We start from the raw sequence: 13,919 nt of genomic DNA, 5'->3' as shown, positions 1-13,919 counted from the left end.
GCCGGGAATCCGGGCGACGGGGTGGCTTCACCAGCCTAGTCTGCAGCACCCCTGGCCCTTGGGGCTGGAGAGAGTCCCTAGTGGCGAGAGCGTGGCCCGTGCCTGCGAACAAAGGAGATGGCGGCCGCAGCCCAGGCGACGGCAGCGGCCCACCGCGGCCACTGCGGAGAACAAGAAAGGCTCCTAAAATGGCGGCCGCCGTGCAGGGGCGGGGCTGACGGGGGCTTCCGCTGGCGGCGGCCCTCGGCCGTCGCAGGGCGGGGCTGGAAGCGCGGACTCGTGCCCCATGGCCGCCGAGCAGGAGCCGGGCGAGCCCGGGAAGGGAAAGGTAACCTGCGGGGTCGCGGGTTAGCGAGTCGTGGGCGGCGCGGGCTGCGGGCGGAGCAGGGCGCGGGCGGGACATGCGGGGGGACACGGCCTCTCCCGCTGGGGGACCCTGGGCCCCACTCACGTGTCATTCATTGAATTCTCTGCACTGGGAACTGTTACTCACCTGCCCCTACAGCCCCCCATATTTTTTATCTAAATCGCTTGACAAAAGTGAACAAAACTAGCGGGAAGAGGGGCCGGCACTGCTCATTGCGAATCTTTATGAAGCAATACAAGGACTTTGCACTGCAACTTTCTAGTAAAGGTAGTGACTTAAGAGCTCTCTGAGGACAGATGCTTCTCTTTAATGCTGCATATTCCGCAACACCAATAGCGAAATCACTGTCTCCTAATATTTTTTTATTCAAATCAAATTGATTTAGATGAAAAATTGGTTACATTCTTGTGAATTTACATCTAGAATCAGAGGGTCTGATGAAAGGATCGAGACTTACTACCATTGACCTTTTTCTCGATCAAGTTGAGTATATGCATTATTATATGTAACCATTAGGTCCCCTAGCTGGTATTCCTGTCTTTTGCTGTCTTCCTCAAGTTCTACAACTTCACTAACCTATAATTGGATAATTCCACGTCTGCCTAAAAGCTAATCGTAGCATCTCAATCGTAGCTTTCAGGATAAAATCCGAAGTGCTTAAGCTGTAATATAAACCTCCTTTATCTAGCTCCTAATTCATAGTGCAGATTAATAATACCGGGACAATTATGAACAAATATTTATTGAATACCCAGTGTCCCAGGTTGCTCCAAATTGCTAGCCTTAAAATATTCTCAGCTCAGCCTGGAAATTTTGCACATTTTTTTCAAAGCTCATCCTTTTCTGAGGACATTTTCATCTAAATTTTGCCACAATAGCAAGTCATCAAATGCTAGTTTGAACAATTATTGGGTAAATTGTTTCCTTATTTAATATCAAATTTTCTAAGTATATACATTATTGATGCCTTTTGTGTTTAATGTCTTAGACTATCTGGAATATGCTTAGTGTAGCAAAATGTACCCTTGTTTGAAACTTGGATGGTTCAAGGGACACCTTAACTACAAACATTTAATTTTTAGATTCAGCTTTGTGACACTGGGCTCTTAAATGGGGCTTTATCACTTTAGTATCTGATTGTTCACCTTTGATAGATTACTGCTGTTATTTAAGGGTCTATGAGAATGGAAGAAAATCCTGTGCAAGAAAAAAAAATGACCTAATTGTTCCCTTATTAGCAAAACAAAATAGCAAATTGAAGCACAGGCACAAGTTCTAAAACTGATTTGGGGGGCGATTTAAAACAAAAGGCATATAAATTTCTCCCCAACCATTGGTACCTAAGTCAAAGCTCATGAAAGAGATTTTATCAGTATAAGCTGATAAGTTAGCATTCCAGGGAAGTGTCAGAAGAGGTGATCTGCAGCTTTAAAAATTTTTCAGTGATCATTCAAGTACAATCCAGGAAAACCATTTGATTTGAATGAGCAAGCCTAAGATTGAGAAAGCTATCAAGTTAGCCTTTCAAAACTGTCTTTCCTTTTTCTATACTCTTAAACAAAATTTAAAAAAGGAAATAAATACTTGAGTACCTACTTTTATGGACTAAATGAGCTCAAGTTAGAACCTTGATCAAAACCGGTTAAAAAAAAAAATCCCTGTCCTTATGTAACTCCATACCACTGAGGGAGTCAAACAAAAAGCAAGATCTTCATTTACTGTGCCATCCAAGACAAGGAGAAGGCAGTATATGCTAAGCAGTAAGCATCCAGGCTTGTATGCCTAAACAAGGAAAAGGGTCAGGTAAAAAAATAGGGGGTGGGTGCCAGATCATATAGCACCTTTATAGCAGTAGTAGGTATTGTGAGCAGAGCTGACATGGAGATCGTTGGTAGCAGCGAAAATGAGGAATACGATGGCTGAGGATGTATTTTCAAGGTAGAGCCTTTCAGACTTGCTGATACATATGGACATGAGCTGGATGAAGGACAGGATGGATTCAAAGATGACTTATGAGATTTTGGTCTAGACATCAAGCAGTGCCTCAAAAACCATCTTAATTTGGAAATATTAGTAGGCAGATGAAACTAAAGCATGGAAAGACAGGTTTGATGTATAAATTTGGGAATCACAAATGGTATTTAATTGAAAACGACATACTCAGATGACTAGCTGGAGGGTTGGTGAGGAAGGATAGTGGTGCACTTCGACATTTAGGTCATCAAAGGAAACAGCAACAAAGCTGGCAGGAATGCCAAATCACTTGAAGATGTTTCAAAAACATCGTGCCACATGCACTGAAATAGAGTATGGTGGATTTAGGTAAACTGATGTCACTTCAACTGCTGTTTCTGTGGAGAGCAGAGGATAATGCTTCATTGAAGAGTTAAGGGGAATGTGACATTTGTAAATAAGAGGCACACGGATCACTTGTTTTGCAGTGAAAGGGAGCAGAAAAATGGGACAGTAGACTTAAGTCTTTGGAGAAAGGGATGTCGAGGGGTTTATGTAGTAAAGGAGAAAAACTGATGCAAATGAAAGCAACTGAGGTAAAATCATTGAGGAATCAAGTGCACAAAAAAGGGATTTTCACAGGATGAAGGCCCACTGCCCTTTGCAACGGGAACATTTAGCAGTGGGATATGGGATGGCTCTAATTTGAAGTTTTCTACAGATTACTAAATTTACATTCTGCATCAGAAATCCCTTTAGTTCCATCGAAATGAAGTGGTGAAACAGCTCCTCTAAGCTTCAAAATACTAATTTATAAAAAAAGCTAGTCTAACTTTGTTAAAGGACTTAAATTTGCTAATGGTTTGTAGGCTACTTAATGAACAATTTAAAATATAGTACTTAAAAGAACTTAGCATTACAATGCAATAAAAGTTGAGCTTTTATTTCCATTTGAGACAGTTCAGTGTAAATGCATAAACTGAGGGTTGGTTCTTTGCTATAGTATTTGTTAAGTTAACCCTAGATTTAAGCAGCACTGTTTTAAATACTTGGCCAGTGTATCTCTACAGATTTGAATAACTGGAGTTGACATTTTGTCAGTATTCCAAGTAATGTCCACAGATTTTGCTGTAGCCTGGGTTCACAGACTCCACTGTAGAAGAGAATCCAAATGAGCAGTTGCAGAAGCCTTAGGATATACGCTGTCTAGAGTGGAGGGTGTGCAGTGCTGGGCATGCTGTGGTCAGCCTGGTAGGTCTTTTTCTTGCCTCAGTCCCTGCCAAAACGTCAAAGTCATTAAACATTCTACCCTGTGATAGAAGCTGTTTCATTTACTTACCTGTTCAAAGTGGCACTCACTCTCACCACTCGTTGGCTCTAGCACCCTAGATCTGGAGGAGGCCTTTAGTCTTGCACTGTGAGTGTGGCATCACCCTATAGACTAGCCACATTCCCCATATATACCTCTGGGCTTTTGAGAAATCTTTTTCTAAATTAAAGCCTAAAAGCAGAAGTAAACCCACCATCCTGTTTGTATTTTAAGATTTGTATTGAAAAACTTCTGAAGTTGGCAACTTTAATAGCACCTGCTATGTAACTCCGTAGACCAAATAAAGGCATAGAAAGATCCAAGACATTAACTTTGGCTTTATTATAAACCAAATCACATATCTGCCTTTTCTGGTTTTCTGGCAGCTTGAATGAAAGGAGACAACAGAGTAATCTGATTGGCCATTTACTGTCCTTTTCCCATTCCTTCCAGTTTTTCTCCTGTGCATTGTATTACTTCTTAGATGATTTTATAGAATTCCGCCCCATCTAGTTTAAGAATTATAACACAGTCCCTCATACTAACACGTATTTTCAATATAACTGATACCTTTAAACAAGCATCTTTTAAAAGATACATTACTGAAAACTTGCTAATCAAATTTTAGAAGTTAACAGGAATGCCATAGTGAAACAAAACTTTTAATAATAATGTCTGTCCTGCCCTCAAGTAGAGTGACATTCAAGTTGTGAAGCTTCAGGTTGCAGTATTTTTCAAATGAGGAAGAACCATGTGCATAAATACAGTGAGTACTAGAAATTTAAAAAACTAGTCATTTTGGTGATTGAAGGAACTTAAAAATGCGTGTGGCATTCATCAGATTAAAGGTCAGATGTCCTAATTAGAAAAATGACAGGATGAGACCAAAACCCAACTCTGTGCTTCCAGTTTTTCCCATCACGCCATGCCTGTATGTGGTTACCATGCACTATGCAGCCTCCTCCTATCAGGTGAGAAAATACACACACAGGGACTTACCCCAACATGAAATATTTCTTCTTACACAACTGATGTTAATTCTGGTGATAGCCACTCTTCTCAATTTCTTACAGATGTTTTAGAAAGCTCATAAAACCAGCTAATTAGTAAACTGTCCCATTAACACCATTCATTTATTAAGTATGAGCAAGGTAGTTGTCCTGGTCAAACTCTCAAGGTTTCCAAGGGATTCAGATTATATATCAAAGAAGAATGAGCGAACAATGGTAATGAACTGTTTCATCTTCTTTGTCAAAACACCCAGAAATTTATTTTTTTAATTTTTCTTTGGAAGCCCTTTAAACTTCTAGGAATTTTAGATGTTGAAAACATCCCTTGTGCCCGGGATTCGATATTATATGGTTCATTAGGATCTGTTGTGGCTGGCCTGGGACATTTTTTGTTAACTAGTGAGTATCTCATCTATATAAAAAACAACTATTTTTGTCAATTTTCTTCTAGGTGGAATAATATATAATGTTTGATTGCTATTTATGCTTCTTTTTGACAGGTAAAATTAGAAGATCATGTGATGTTGGAGTAGGAGGATTTTTCTTAGTGACTTTAGGATGCTGGTATGTATGCCAAGTACCTAAGAATATTCATGATTATGATAGGTTTATCTACTGCTAAAGCACAAGCTCTTATGAGCACAAACTCCCATTGGGACATTTCAATTCTCAGTGAAGAATCTGTTTTTCAGTGTTACACACACTGATAATGTTTTAATTAGAATGCTTTATATTCAGTGCTGTCATCTGTAAGCATCTTGAAATTTGTGGTTATGAATTTCAAATTAGTTTCTACAGGATTTTTACATTAACACATTTATTCATGTTCTTATAAGGTTCCACTGTAGGTATAACTATGCAAAACAAAGAATCCAGGAAAGAATTGCCAGAGAAGGAATTAAAAATAAGATTTTATATGAAAGTACCCACCTTGATCCTGAAAGAAAACAAACCAATGGCAACAGCAGCAGCTGAGCAATCTCGGGCATAGAACAACGGAAGTCAGTGTGAAAAAAGCCGAGAGCAACTATAAAAAAACCTACCTATTATGTACCATAAAGCCTTCAATCAAGTAAATAATTTGTGTAAATTGTATTTTATTTACCTACTGCCACTATGTCATATAGTGAACTATGCTTAGAAGTGTTTCCTTGAACTAAATAGTGAGCATACATGACAACATCAAGAAATAAATCTCTCCCAATTACAATTTTAGAATGAGTGTATGTATACTTCCTGGTTTCTAATGCCAATGTATAAGACTTAAACGTAATGGACTATCACTCTGCAAATTGCTGTTTTAAAATTTACTTGGTGCATTAAAATATTTTCAGAATTGTCTAATGCAAAGAAAACACACTACAGGATTACATTAATGTAAAAGACATAATGATTCAGTGGCTGCCATAAAAAACAATAAAGCACCCCAACACCCAACCAAATCAGTCTTTATTCAGGGAAAAAAAAAAAATCTCCCTTTCCAAACCAATGCAATTTATTTTTGGTTTTAATAAACATAAACATTACTTAAATAAAACACAAGCTAAAAGGTCTTCCTGGCTAAGAAATGATAAACATGAAAAGACACCAGTGGACAGAATAATGGCATTATTATTGAGTTAACGCCGTGAGTTAAAGCAAAGCAAGACAGAGCTCTTATGTTCTGTATCCCTTTTTCCAAGAATAAGTGGGGCTTTGTTCCAGTTCAATTCATGTAAGGTAGCATTTTCCCTCCCATGTCCACCTTCTGTGGTTGTCATGAGGGTTAAGACACAAGGGCTGTGATTAACAAAATGCCATTATTAAAGGTGCATGACATTGCCAAGCGCATGTTCCAATAGATTGTATTGATCCTAATAATCTGGAAGCTTCTACCAGAGGAAGAACTTGAACACTGAGTATGGGAAGGTTATTAGAAAGGAAAATGAGTATGCAAGAACATCCGCCCACTCTTGCTGACACGAAGTTGAGTGCAGCCTATATTATTCAAATTGCTCATGACCAAACAGTTGTTAGAAATTCCATGATGTGACAGTGGCTCATGTTCTAAGAGGCAGCACTACATCGAGTGGGGAGAAAACTGATGAGTACTAATCAAAACTTACGTTTACGAGCTCTTCGTCAGATCACTGAAGTATTCTAAGCTTCAGTTTACTAACATGTAAGGTGAAACTGAGCCAACTGCAACTGGACTGAATGGTGACAACCCTTTTCTAGCTCTACTATGATTGCATCTTACCCTGTAAGAGAGAAACCTCTGGGCTGGTAAAAATTTCCAAGGCCTTCACCAATTACAAGGTTAGTTCATTTTCACAGCAGAATGATTGTAAAATTTGAAGACCTGGATAAAAACAAAGTTTTAACATACTTACTTGGCTGTATCTTTAAATGTCACCTCATAGATTTATGTGGTCACTAATACTTTATATTTCCTTTATAAACCACTTTTACAAAATGCATTAATGAATTATTGGGCTATGTAACATAATCAAAGGCTCTCATTACACTGCTACTGGACACCTTCAATTATACCTCCGAACTGATGTCATCTTCCCAGTCCAATCCATTTTCACTCTGCCACCCAATTTCAAATGCATACTGAAGTTTTGCCAATCTATCTCCAGTTGCCATGACCAGAACTCATGCCTCTGCTAAAGCTTTCCATTCCTTACCCCTCTTCTCCTCTACACAGGCCCCATTCTGCTCACCAAACCTCTCCAAATTACATCATTTGCTTAGGTTTTCCTACTTTGTGTCTCATGTAATATACAGTAAGCTGGCATTTTCATGATGACTAAGTTTCCTAGTATCAACTGTTAGTTTTTATCTTTACGCTCCCTATTTAAGTGTCCAACACAAAATATTCACCTACATATTTGTTAAAGTGAATTACTAAATGCTCATGGGCAAGCAGGTATAATATTCCAGGTTCCCCCCTCATGCAGTTTTCAACTGAATAACCACCTTACCTTCAGTGCCACTTGGGTGCCTCCAGCTGGACTGCTTCCTTCGTTGGTCCATTAATTCCGAAATCTCATACTAGGTGATATAGCAGTAGGTACCAGCTAAAATAGCTGATTAAAATAGAATTGTGTTCATTAGTTTTAAAAACTTTTTGTGGCTTATCTACATACCTAACTCGTTAAATCTTTCTAATGCTTTATTCAGTTGCCCCTTCCCTTACCCCTCCCCCTTATAGTTTCCTTGAGTACTTGGTTTTAACAGCTCAATAAAGGACCTCAGGGTATTTGAAATTAACTAGCTTTTCTCTGGACTTTAGGTTTATATTGACCAAGTTTGGCAATAGGCAATTTTGACTATTCCTAGTACCATTATTTGATTTGCAAGCATCTCTTCAGTCTACGTACCTCTACTCCATCGCTGGTTTCCCTTTGCTTCGATTATATAATGCGAGGAGGTCTATATAATAAATTCAGGATTCCTGTTTATGCACTTTTCAGCAAAGAGCTAGGGATCAAATAGGGGTTGAATCCTTCTATTCCTAGATAAAAATCTCTGGCAGATGGGGGGGGGGATCAAGGCACCCCTTTAAAGTCACGTTAAAATACACACTATACTTTGGGTAAGCAGAAAACGAGCAAAGTAGAAAAATTATAAAACAACTGCTGTAATTCTGATTTTAATGGTCTTCTAAAATACAATACTTTGGAAGCATCTTAAAATATGATCCAGTGGTCATCAAATCAGGTCAGTATACCAATCAATATCCTCTATCACCCAAATACTGGCATCTTATATTGTGTATTTGTTCATTAATAAATAGTTTCTCTTAAAGCAGCATTATGGGTAAAAGACTTATTACATTTAAAAGTATGAAACTTGAGCACCACATATCAATGTGTTGTATTTATTAAGTCTTCAACCACTGCATTCATCTTTTCATTTTCTAGTACAGCTTGCCCCAAACTTACTATTTTAAGCTACTTTTTATTTAAAGTACTAATAATTTAAAGGGCCTTTCTTTTTCTATAGTTCACTTTAAAAGTTACCAATAGGTTTATCTTGTTGCACCATTTTTCTAGAAATAATGTTCATTATGTCTTGCATGCCATAAATCACCTATTATGGTCTGCCATTAAGGTCATAATCTACTTGTATTAATATCTACAGGATATTTCCAAAGAAATGCTTTTCTCCTTGCCATGAGGATGAGTCACGTGCAATGCCTGTTTTCAAAACTTTTTTATTTTATCACTTTTTCTTGGGTGAACAGAAAATGTAACTTTTATCTTTTACTCTGAAACCTCAAGTTGCTTGCTCTTCAGAAACCATTTTTTTTTTTACTTGACAGAATTAGTGTTTCATTGATTATATCAAGATAGCTACATTTCAAATCACTATAGCACCCAAGACCCCTCATTTCACCAACATATTCTAGAGTATGCAGTGGGCAAAAATTTCCTCTAAGCTCATGGTTTAAATTATTTGAGAGAGCAACAATCAATTATATGCTCGACTGGCACAAAGTGCACACAGCCTTCTATTCTTAAATTCATTTCCCAGTTAATCTGTTCTTTGAAGTGAACTTCTATCCTTTTCATTCTTCAAAAGGATGTCAATCTATTGGTTCCAAATGCATGTAAGCTAATGAAAAATTAGTACATTTGTATTTAGCATAGACAAAAATATTTTCATGCTTAAACTCTAAGTGGAGTAGGTATTAAATGTCTTTCAATAAATTTAACAAGCAATTTGAACCATTAGAACAAATAATCTAACCTCAAAAGAACTTTGTGTCTCTGGCCTTAAACCTACTCAACAAGACTACCGATTACTACTGTAACCCTAAATACTTCACACTTCAGGTATGCAAAGAATAATTAAACTTTTTTCCTGTTAATAATCTACCCATCTGGTTACCAATTTCTCACTTTCCCATCTTTTTGAAAGTAGGAAAGTTCTAATTAAGGTGATCCTGGAAGCCCAATACAACAAATGTTATATGTACAAGCAGCAATTAATTTGGAATACCTATTGGAATCACTGGAACACATTTAGTTGGGCCCTTTTACTCTTCCACACAGCACATTCACATGGACAGACTAAGGAAAAGGAGATGAAATTTAAATCAGCACATTTTTTTTTTTTTGCTTTATTAGTTTTCAAAAAAAAAAAAATTCAGTTGGAACGTTTCATCCTGGTACTTTACCATGATTGTCCTATCTCCATTAACTACATAGAACTGAGATAAGGATACCTCAATTAACTACTTTAATTATTCTGCCAGTTGCCATTCAAGTAAACCCCATTCTATGCTTTAATACTGGTGAAGCTTTTGTCAGAAAACTAGGTGTCTATACTGGTGACCTCATCATTGCTGGTTTTATTTGTAAAAAAGTTTTGGCTGGTACTAAACTGGCAATGCATTCCAAGTACTTGGCAGGTATGTATTTTACTGGACTACAAAATCAACTTTTCTTATAAGGTCATGGAATGGGACTATGAAAAGAACATGTCACCAACAACAGTTCAGTGTTCATGTTAGCACTACAGTCTGTAACCTCCTGCATAATAACCTCCAGCAGTACAAATGTTAGACATGCTCCTGCTATTCCATTAGTAGAGCATGTGATTTTAACAGTAAGAAGAAACTAGACTTTCTATAAAACATCCCTGTATTTGCCCAGACTGTTAACAACTACAGTGGTTTCTCATACCCAAATACCCAGCTTTGTTTAAAAACCAAAACTGGTTGCTTGTCAAGATCCACGTTGAATTCTGGTATACAGAAATAGGAAAAAAAACTCAACATTCCTAAGCAATAGATAATCAAATTATTAAACACATGGTAAGTTTCTTGTCCTAACCAAACTGTGATCACTAATGTCCTGGCCTATCAGTTTTATCTCTTACTTGTTCCCCTAATGCTAGATACACAATTACAAATGAAATTCCCAAGTGCCTAAAAAATTTATTCAGCTTTCCACATAGAACTCAGCATGTACCCAAACTCAAAAACATATATATTACTAATAATTTTGTGTTAACAGTATGAATATAATTTCCAATCTACTGTCCCTGGGCAACAATCAATCATCTGTCTTTTTGGTTGATTGACTAATATATATCCTTACTTAAGTACATAATCCTTTACCACTTCCCAACTATCTTAAGCTCTGACTCCCAGTGGCTTATCCTATTGAAATTAAGTGTAAAGGCCTAATAAATTAGCAAAGCATAATAAAAATTACGTATTAAGATAGCTTATTTCAGTTCAATTTCATATATATAAATTTTTTAACATTATAGTTGGGAATCCTGGCTTTGTGTTTTTCTACCCCAACACACTCAAGGAAATACATTCTATTATCAGTACTGAAGCTCACTTCCCAAACCAATTCACAAAAATTGTTCAAGTAATCAAGGTTAGTGGATTAATAAAACAAAGGTTGACTTCAACATGGGTTAGTTGGACACACTTTTTAATATTTGTCTTATAAACATGTACCTGTAGTACTAGTACAAGGTAAAATACTGGGGATTAGTGCAGCTTAAAAAACTCTAGCAGTAATATGTCTAATCTATCAACTTCATGTTTTAGTGCAGCTGAGTAATGACATGGCCAAGGAAATTTGAATCTAAAAAATAATCCAAAGAAAAAGCTCTTTACATCAGAAAAGGATTGTAGTTTTACTTTCTAGAAACTTGTGGCAAAGCACTAATTGTAAAAACCCTTTAAAGCTTATGCTTAAGCATGAGTTCCAAAGCATAAACACTGCAAACTATGCCAGGCCATAACATCTATATCCTTACTTTTAACTTACACGTGAACAAAACGCAATTTTTCACAAATTTTAGAGATCTCAGAAAGGTGAACTGAGATCATATAAAAAATTTTAAGAGAAGATGGCTTGAGGGTGTCCCTCTCTACAGGGGCAAATTTTGATGACCGAGGCATTCCTTTATTCTGTACTACAAGTTCCATGCATTTTTAAAAAGCCGTTTTAGTTGTGTTGGAAAGAAACTGTAGAAACTTTAAGATACACATTTTTATGTCTAATGCCAGAGACCAAGACTTGAAAGGGCTTATACCCTCCTCACAATTTCATTCTGGTTTTGGCTTTATAAAAAAATGCTCTCTCACAGACCTACAATCATTTTTGAGAAGTATCTAATACCACTGTTTGAAAAGCCACATTTTAAAGTAATTCTCATTTTAGTCATGCAATGGAACCTATTGTAAAAAAAAAAAAAAAAACCTTAAGATGAAAAGTGAATTTATTTCATAGAAAAACATTAAGTCCCACAACTGAGGCAATTAAGTAGAGAACATAATTTAACCATGCTTGTAAGCACTGTTCTTTCCTAGGAAAAAGTCCTAAGAAAATAGTCTTCTTTCAAGAAGCTTTAATATCATGCTGCTATAGTGTTCAGGACATCTAGTTTCACAATTCACTATTTTCAGACATGGTCTACCCTAGGTACATGAGAGCCTTCATATTGCTTTGAAGATTTAACATGGTTTCATCATTTCATTGTCAAATTGACTTGAGCCATGCTTCATTTTAAGATTTCATCTTGCCAGAATTCTGACCACTGCCTCCTAGGTAGGAGCATGAGTTCCTCCACCAAAGGTTAGTTAAGACTATTGTGATATAACCTTTCTACCATCACTGCTCCTGAGTTAACCTCATTTCTATCTTAATATAAAAAAAAAAAAAAAACTGGTTTAACACTTTTGAATCTTGCCAATTTAACACTTTCCTATGTCTGGAATACAGTTTTCATACTATTGTAAAAGAACCACACTGAATCAACTTTTAATTCAGGGTCACCATGACAAAAATTATCTTCAAAATTTTATAGTGAAAGCACCCCCTCTTTAGTTAACATCAATCTCAGCATCTTCTCTGAGTACAGCTGAAACATTTTTCTGAACTATTCATTTAGTTTGTTCATGTTCTTTGGTGTTTTTGTCTGTCATAGAGGGGAGATACAGTCATCAGTGAACAGATTGTATTATACCAAAACCAGGCATTTCTTAGCTTACCTATTCTTCCCCCCTTTGCTCAATTGTGGTATGCTCTCTGCTAAATTACTTTTTATGATCGTTTTCATAAAAACAGACAATTGTTTTTAATTCTGATCTTGAGACCACTCCTTAAAATCTTAGTATTTTCCTGGATAGCATTTTTTCTCTCCTAAAATCTTTTTGTACTAAATAGGCATGGTAGCCTACCAAAACAGTGTTGTGTGTCCATTACTTTCCAATTGCCACTGTAATACAAAGCCTTAATAAGCAATTTTAAATTATATCCAAGATTTTTTAAAGAGCTCTGAATATTCAGGACACCTAAGCCCTATTAGCAAAGAAGTTTTGAGTCTTCCCCCTTGGGTAAATCTATGCAATCCTAATAACTTACAGTGAAAGGTAGCTCATGCAATGCAGTGGTTGCTAGCAGTTAATTGCTGAGACAAAAGCCCTTGAGGCACTACCATGTATTGTTAGGTATTCCTATGGTAATTACAAGATAAGCCTTTGTTCCAAGAAACTTCTCAACTGAACCTACACCATCATCTTAAACTCAATTCCAGCTCCTTGCAAGAAAATTCCTAGGAATATGAATAAGTTAAAGAAATCTGACTTTAAATAAAACAAAAATCTAATCAATCAAAAATATAGACAAACCTAAAACTTACCAGAGCCAACCTAAAAGCACCAACCAAACACACTTAACTGAAGTCAGGTTTTAGTTCTACAATTTGACTCCTGATTCCTCACTTCACATCAGTGAGGGTCCTTTAGATTTAGTGTTCTGTGCAAACCCAATAAAATTACAATTAGGGGATCTAATGTTATCACATAGCTACAGTCAAGTTAGCAGTGTTGTGTAGTAGTGAAATCAATAATTGGCTTGTATGATGGCTTCTAAAAGCGTCTGTTCCCAGAGTTTCATGTAAATAATCAGTTGTGGACAGCCATAAACATTTTGTAAAGATGATAAACTGAGTGTTAACTTCTCCCAGCCAGTACCTTTTTTCCCCTCATTAGATATGTTAAAAGTCATATGGCGGGGGGAGGGAGGGGAAGGGAAGAATTCAACTTTACTTCATCATTAAAATCAATTGTGAGTGTACATTTAAGTTTTTAAAACCTAAATGTTCCAAGTACAGAGTAAAGAATAAGCTGTCCAGAAAGCACGCAAATATTCTCCTCTTGGGAGTTTTATAAAGGGATTTTGAACCTTGATGGCGACAATCCCAAAACAAGAGTAAAATGAATTCTTTTTATTGCAAACAAACGTCTAAATTAATTTCT

General features: G+C 36.8%; 1 protein-coding gene across 1 annotated transcript; it reads left to right on the top strand.

Moving 5' to 3' along the window:
- Positions 1–286: 286 nt before the first annotated feature.
- Positions 287–5,614, top strand: COX20 (cytochrome c oxidase assembly factor COX20; the record flags this gene model as incomplete). The annotated part of the gene is made up of 4 exons (XM_084253299.1): positions 287–328; positions 4,924–5,038; positions 5,140–5,203; positions 5,476–5,614. 4 exons carry the CDS (start codon positions 287–289, stop codon positions 5,612–5,614), a joined length of 360 nt encoding a protein of 119 aa, XP_084109425.1.
- Between the last annotated feature and the right edge of the window lie 8,305 nt (positions 5,615–13,919).

The sequence above is a fragment of the Talpa europaea genome (genome assembly GCF_964194135.1).
Source record: "Talpa europaea genome assembly, chromosome: 14".
Classification (NCBI taxonomy): Eukaryota; Metazoa; Chordata; class Mammalia; order Eulipotyphla; family Talpidae; genus Talpa; species Talpa europaea.
The sequence above is the reverse complement of the archived record's forward strand: the minus strand, read 5'-3'. Positions and strand labels throughout refer to the sequence as shown.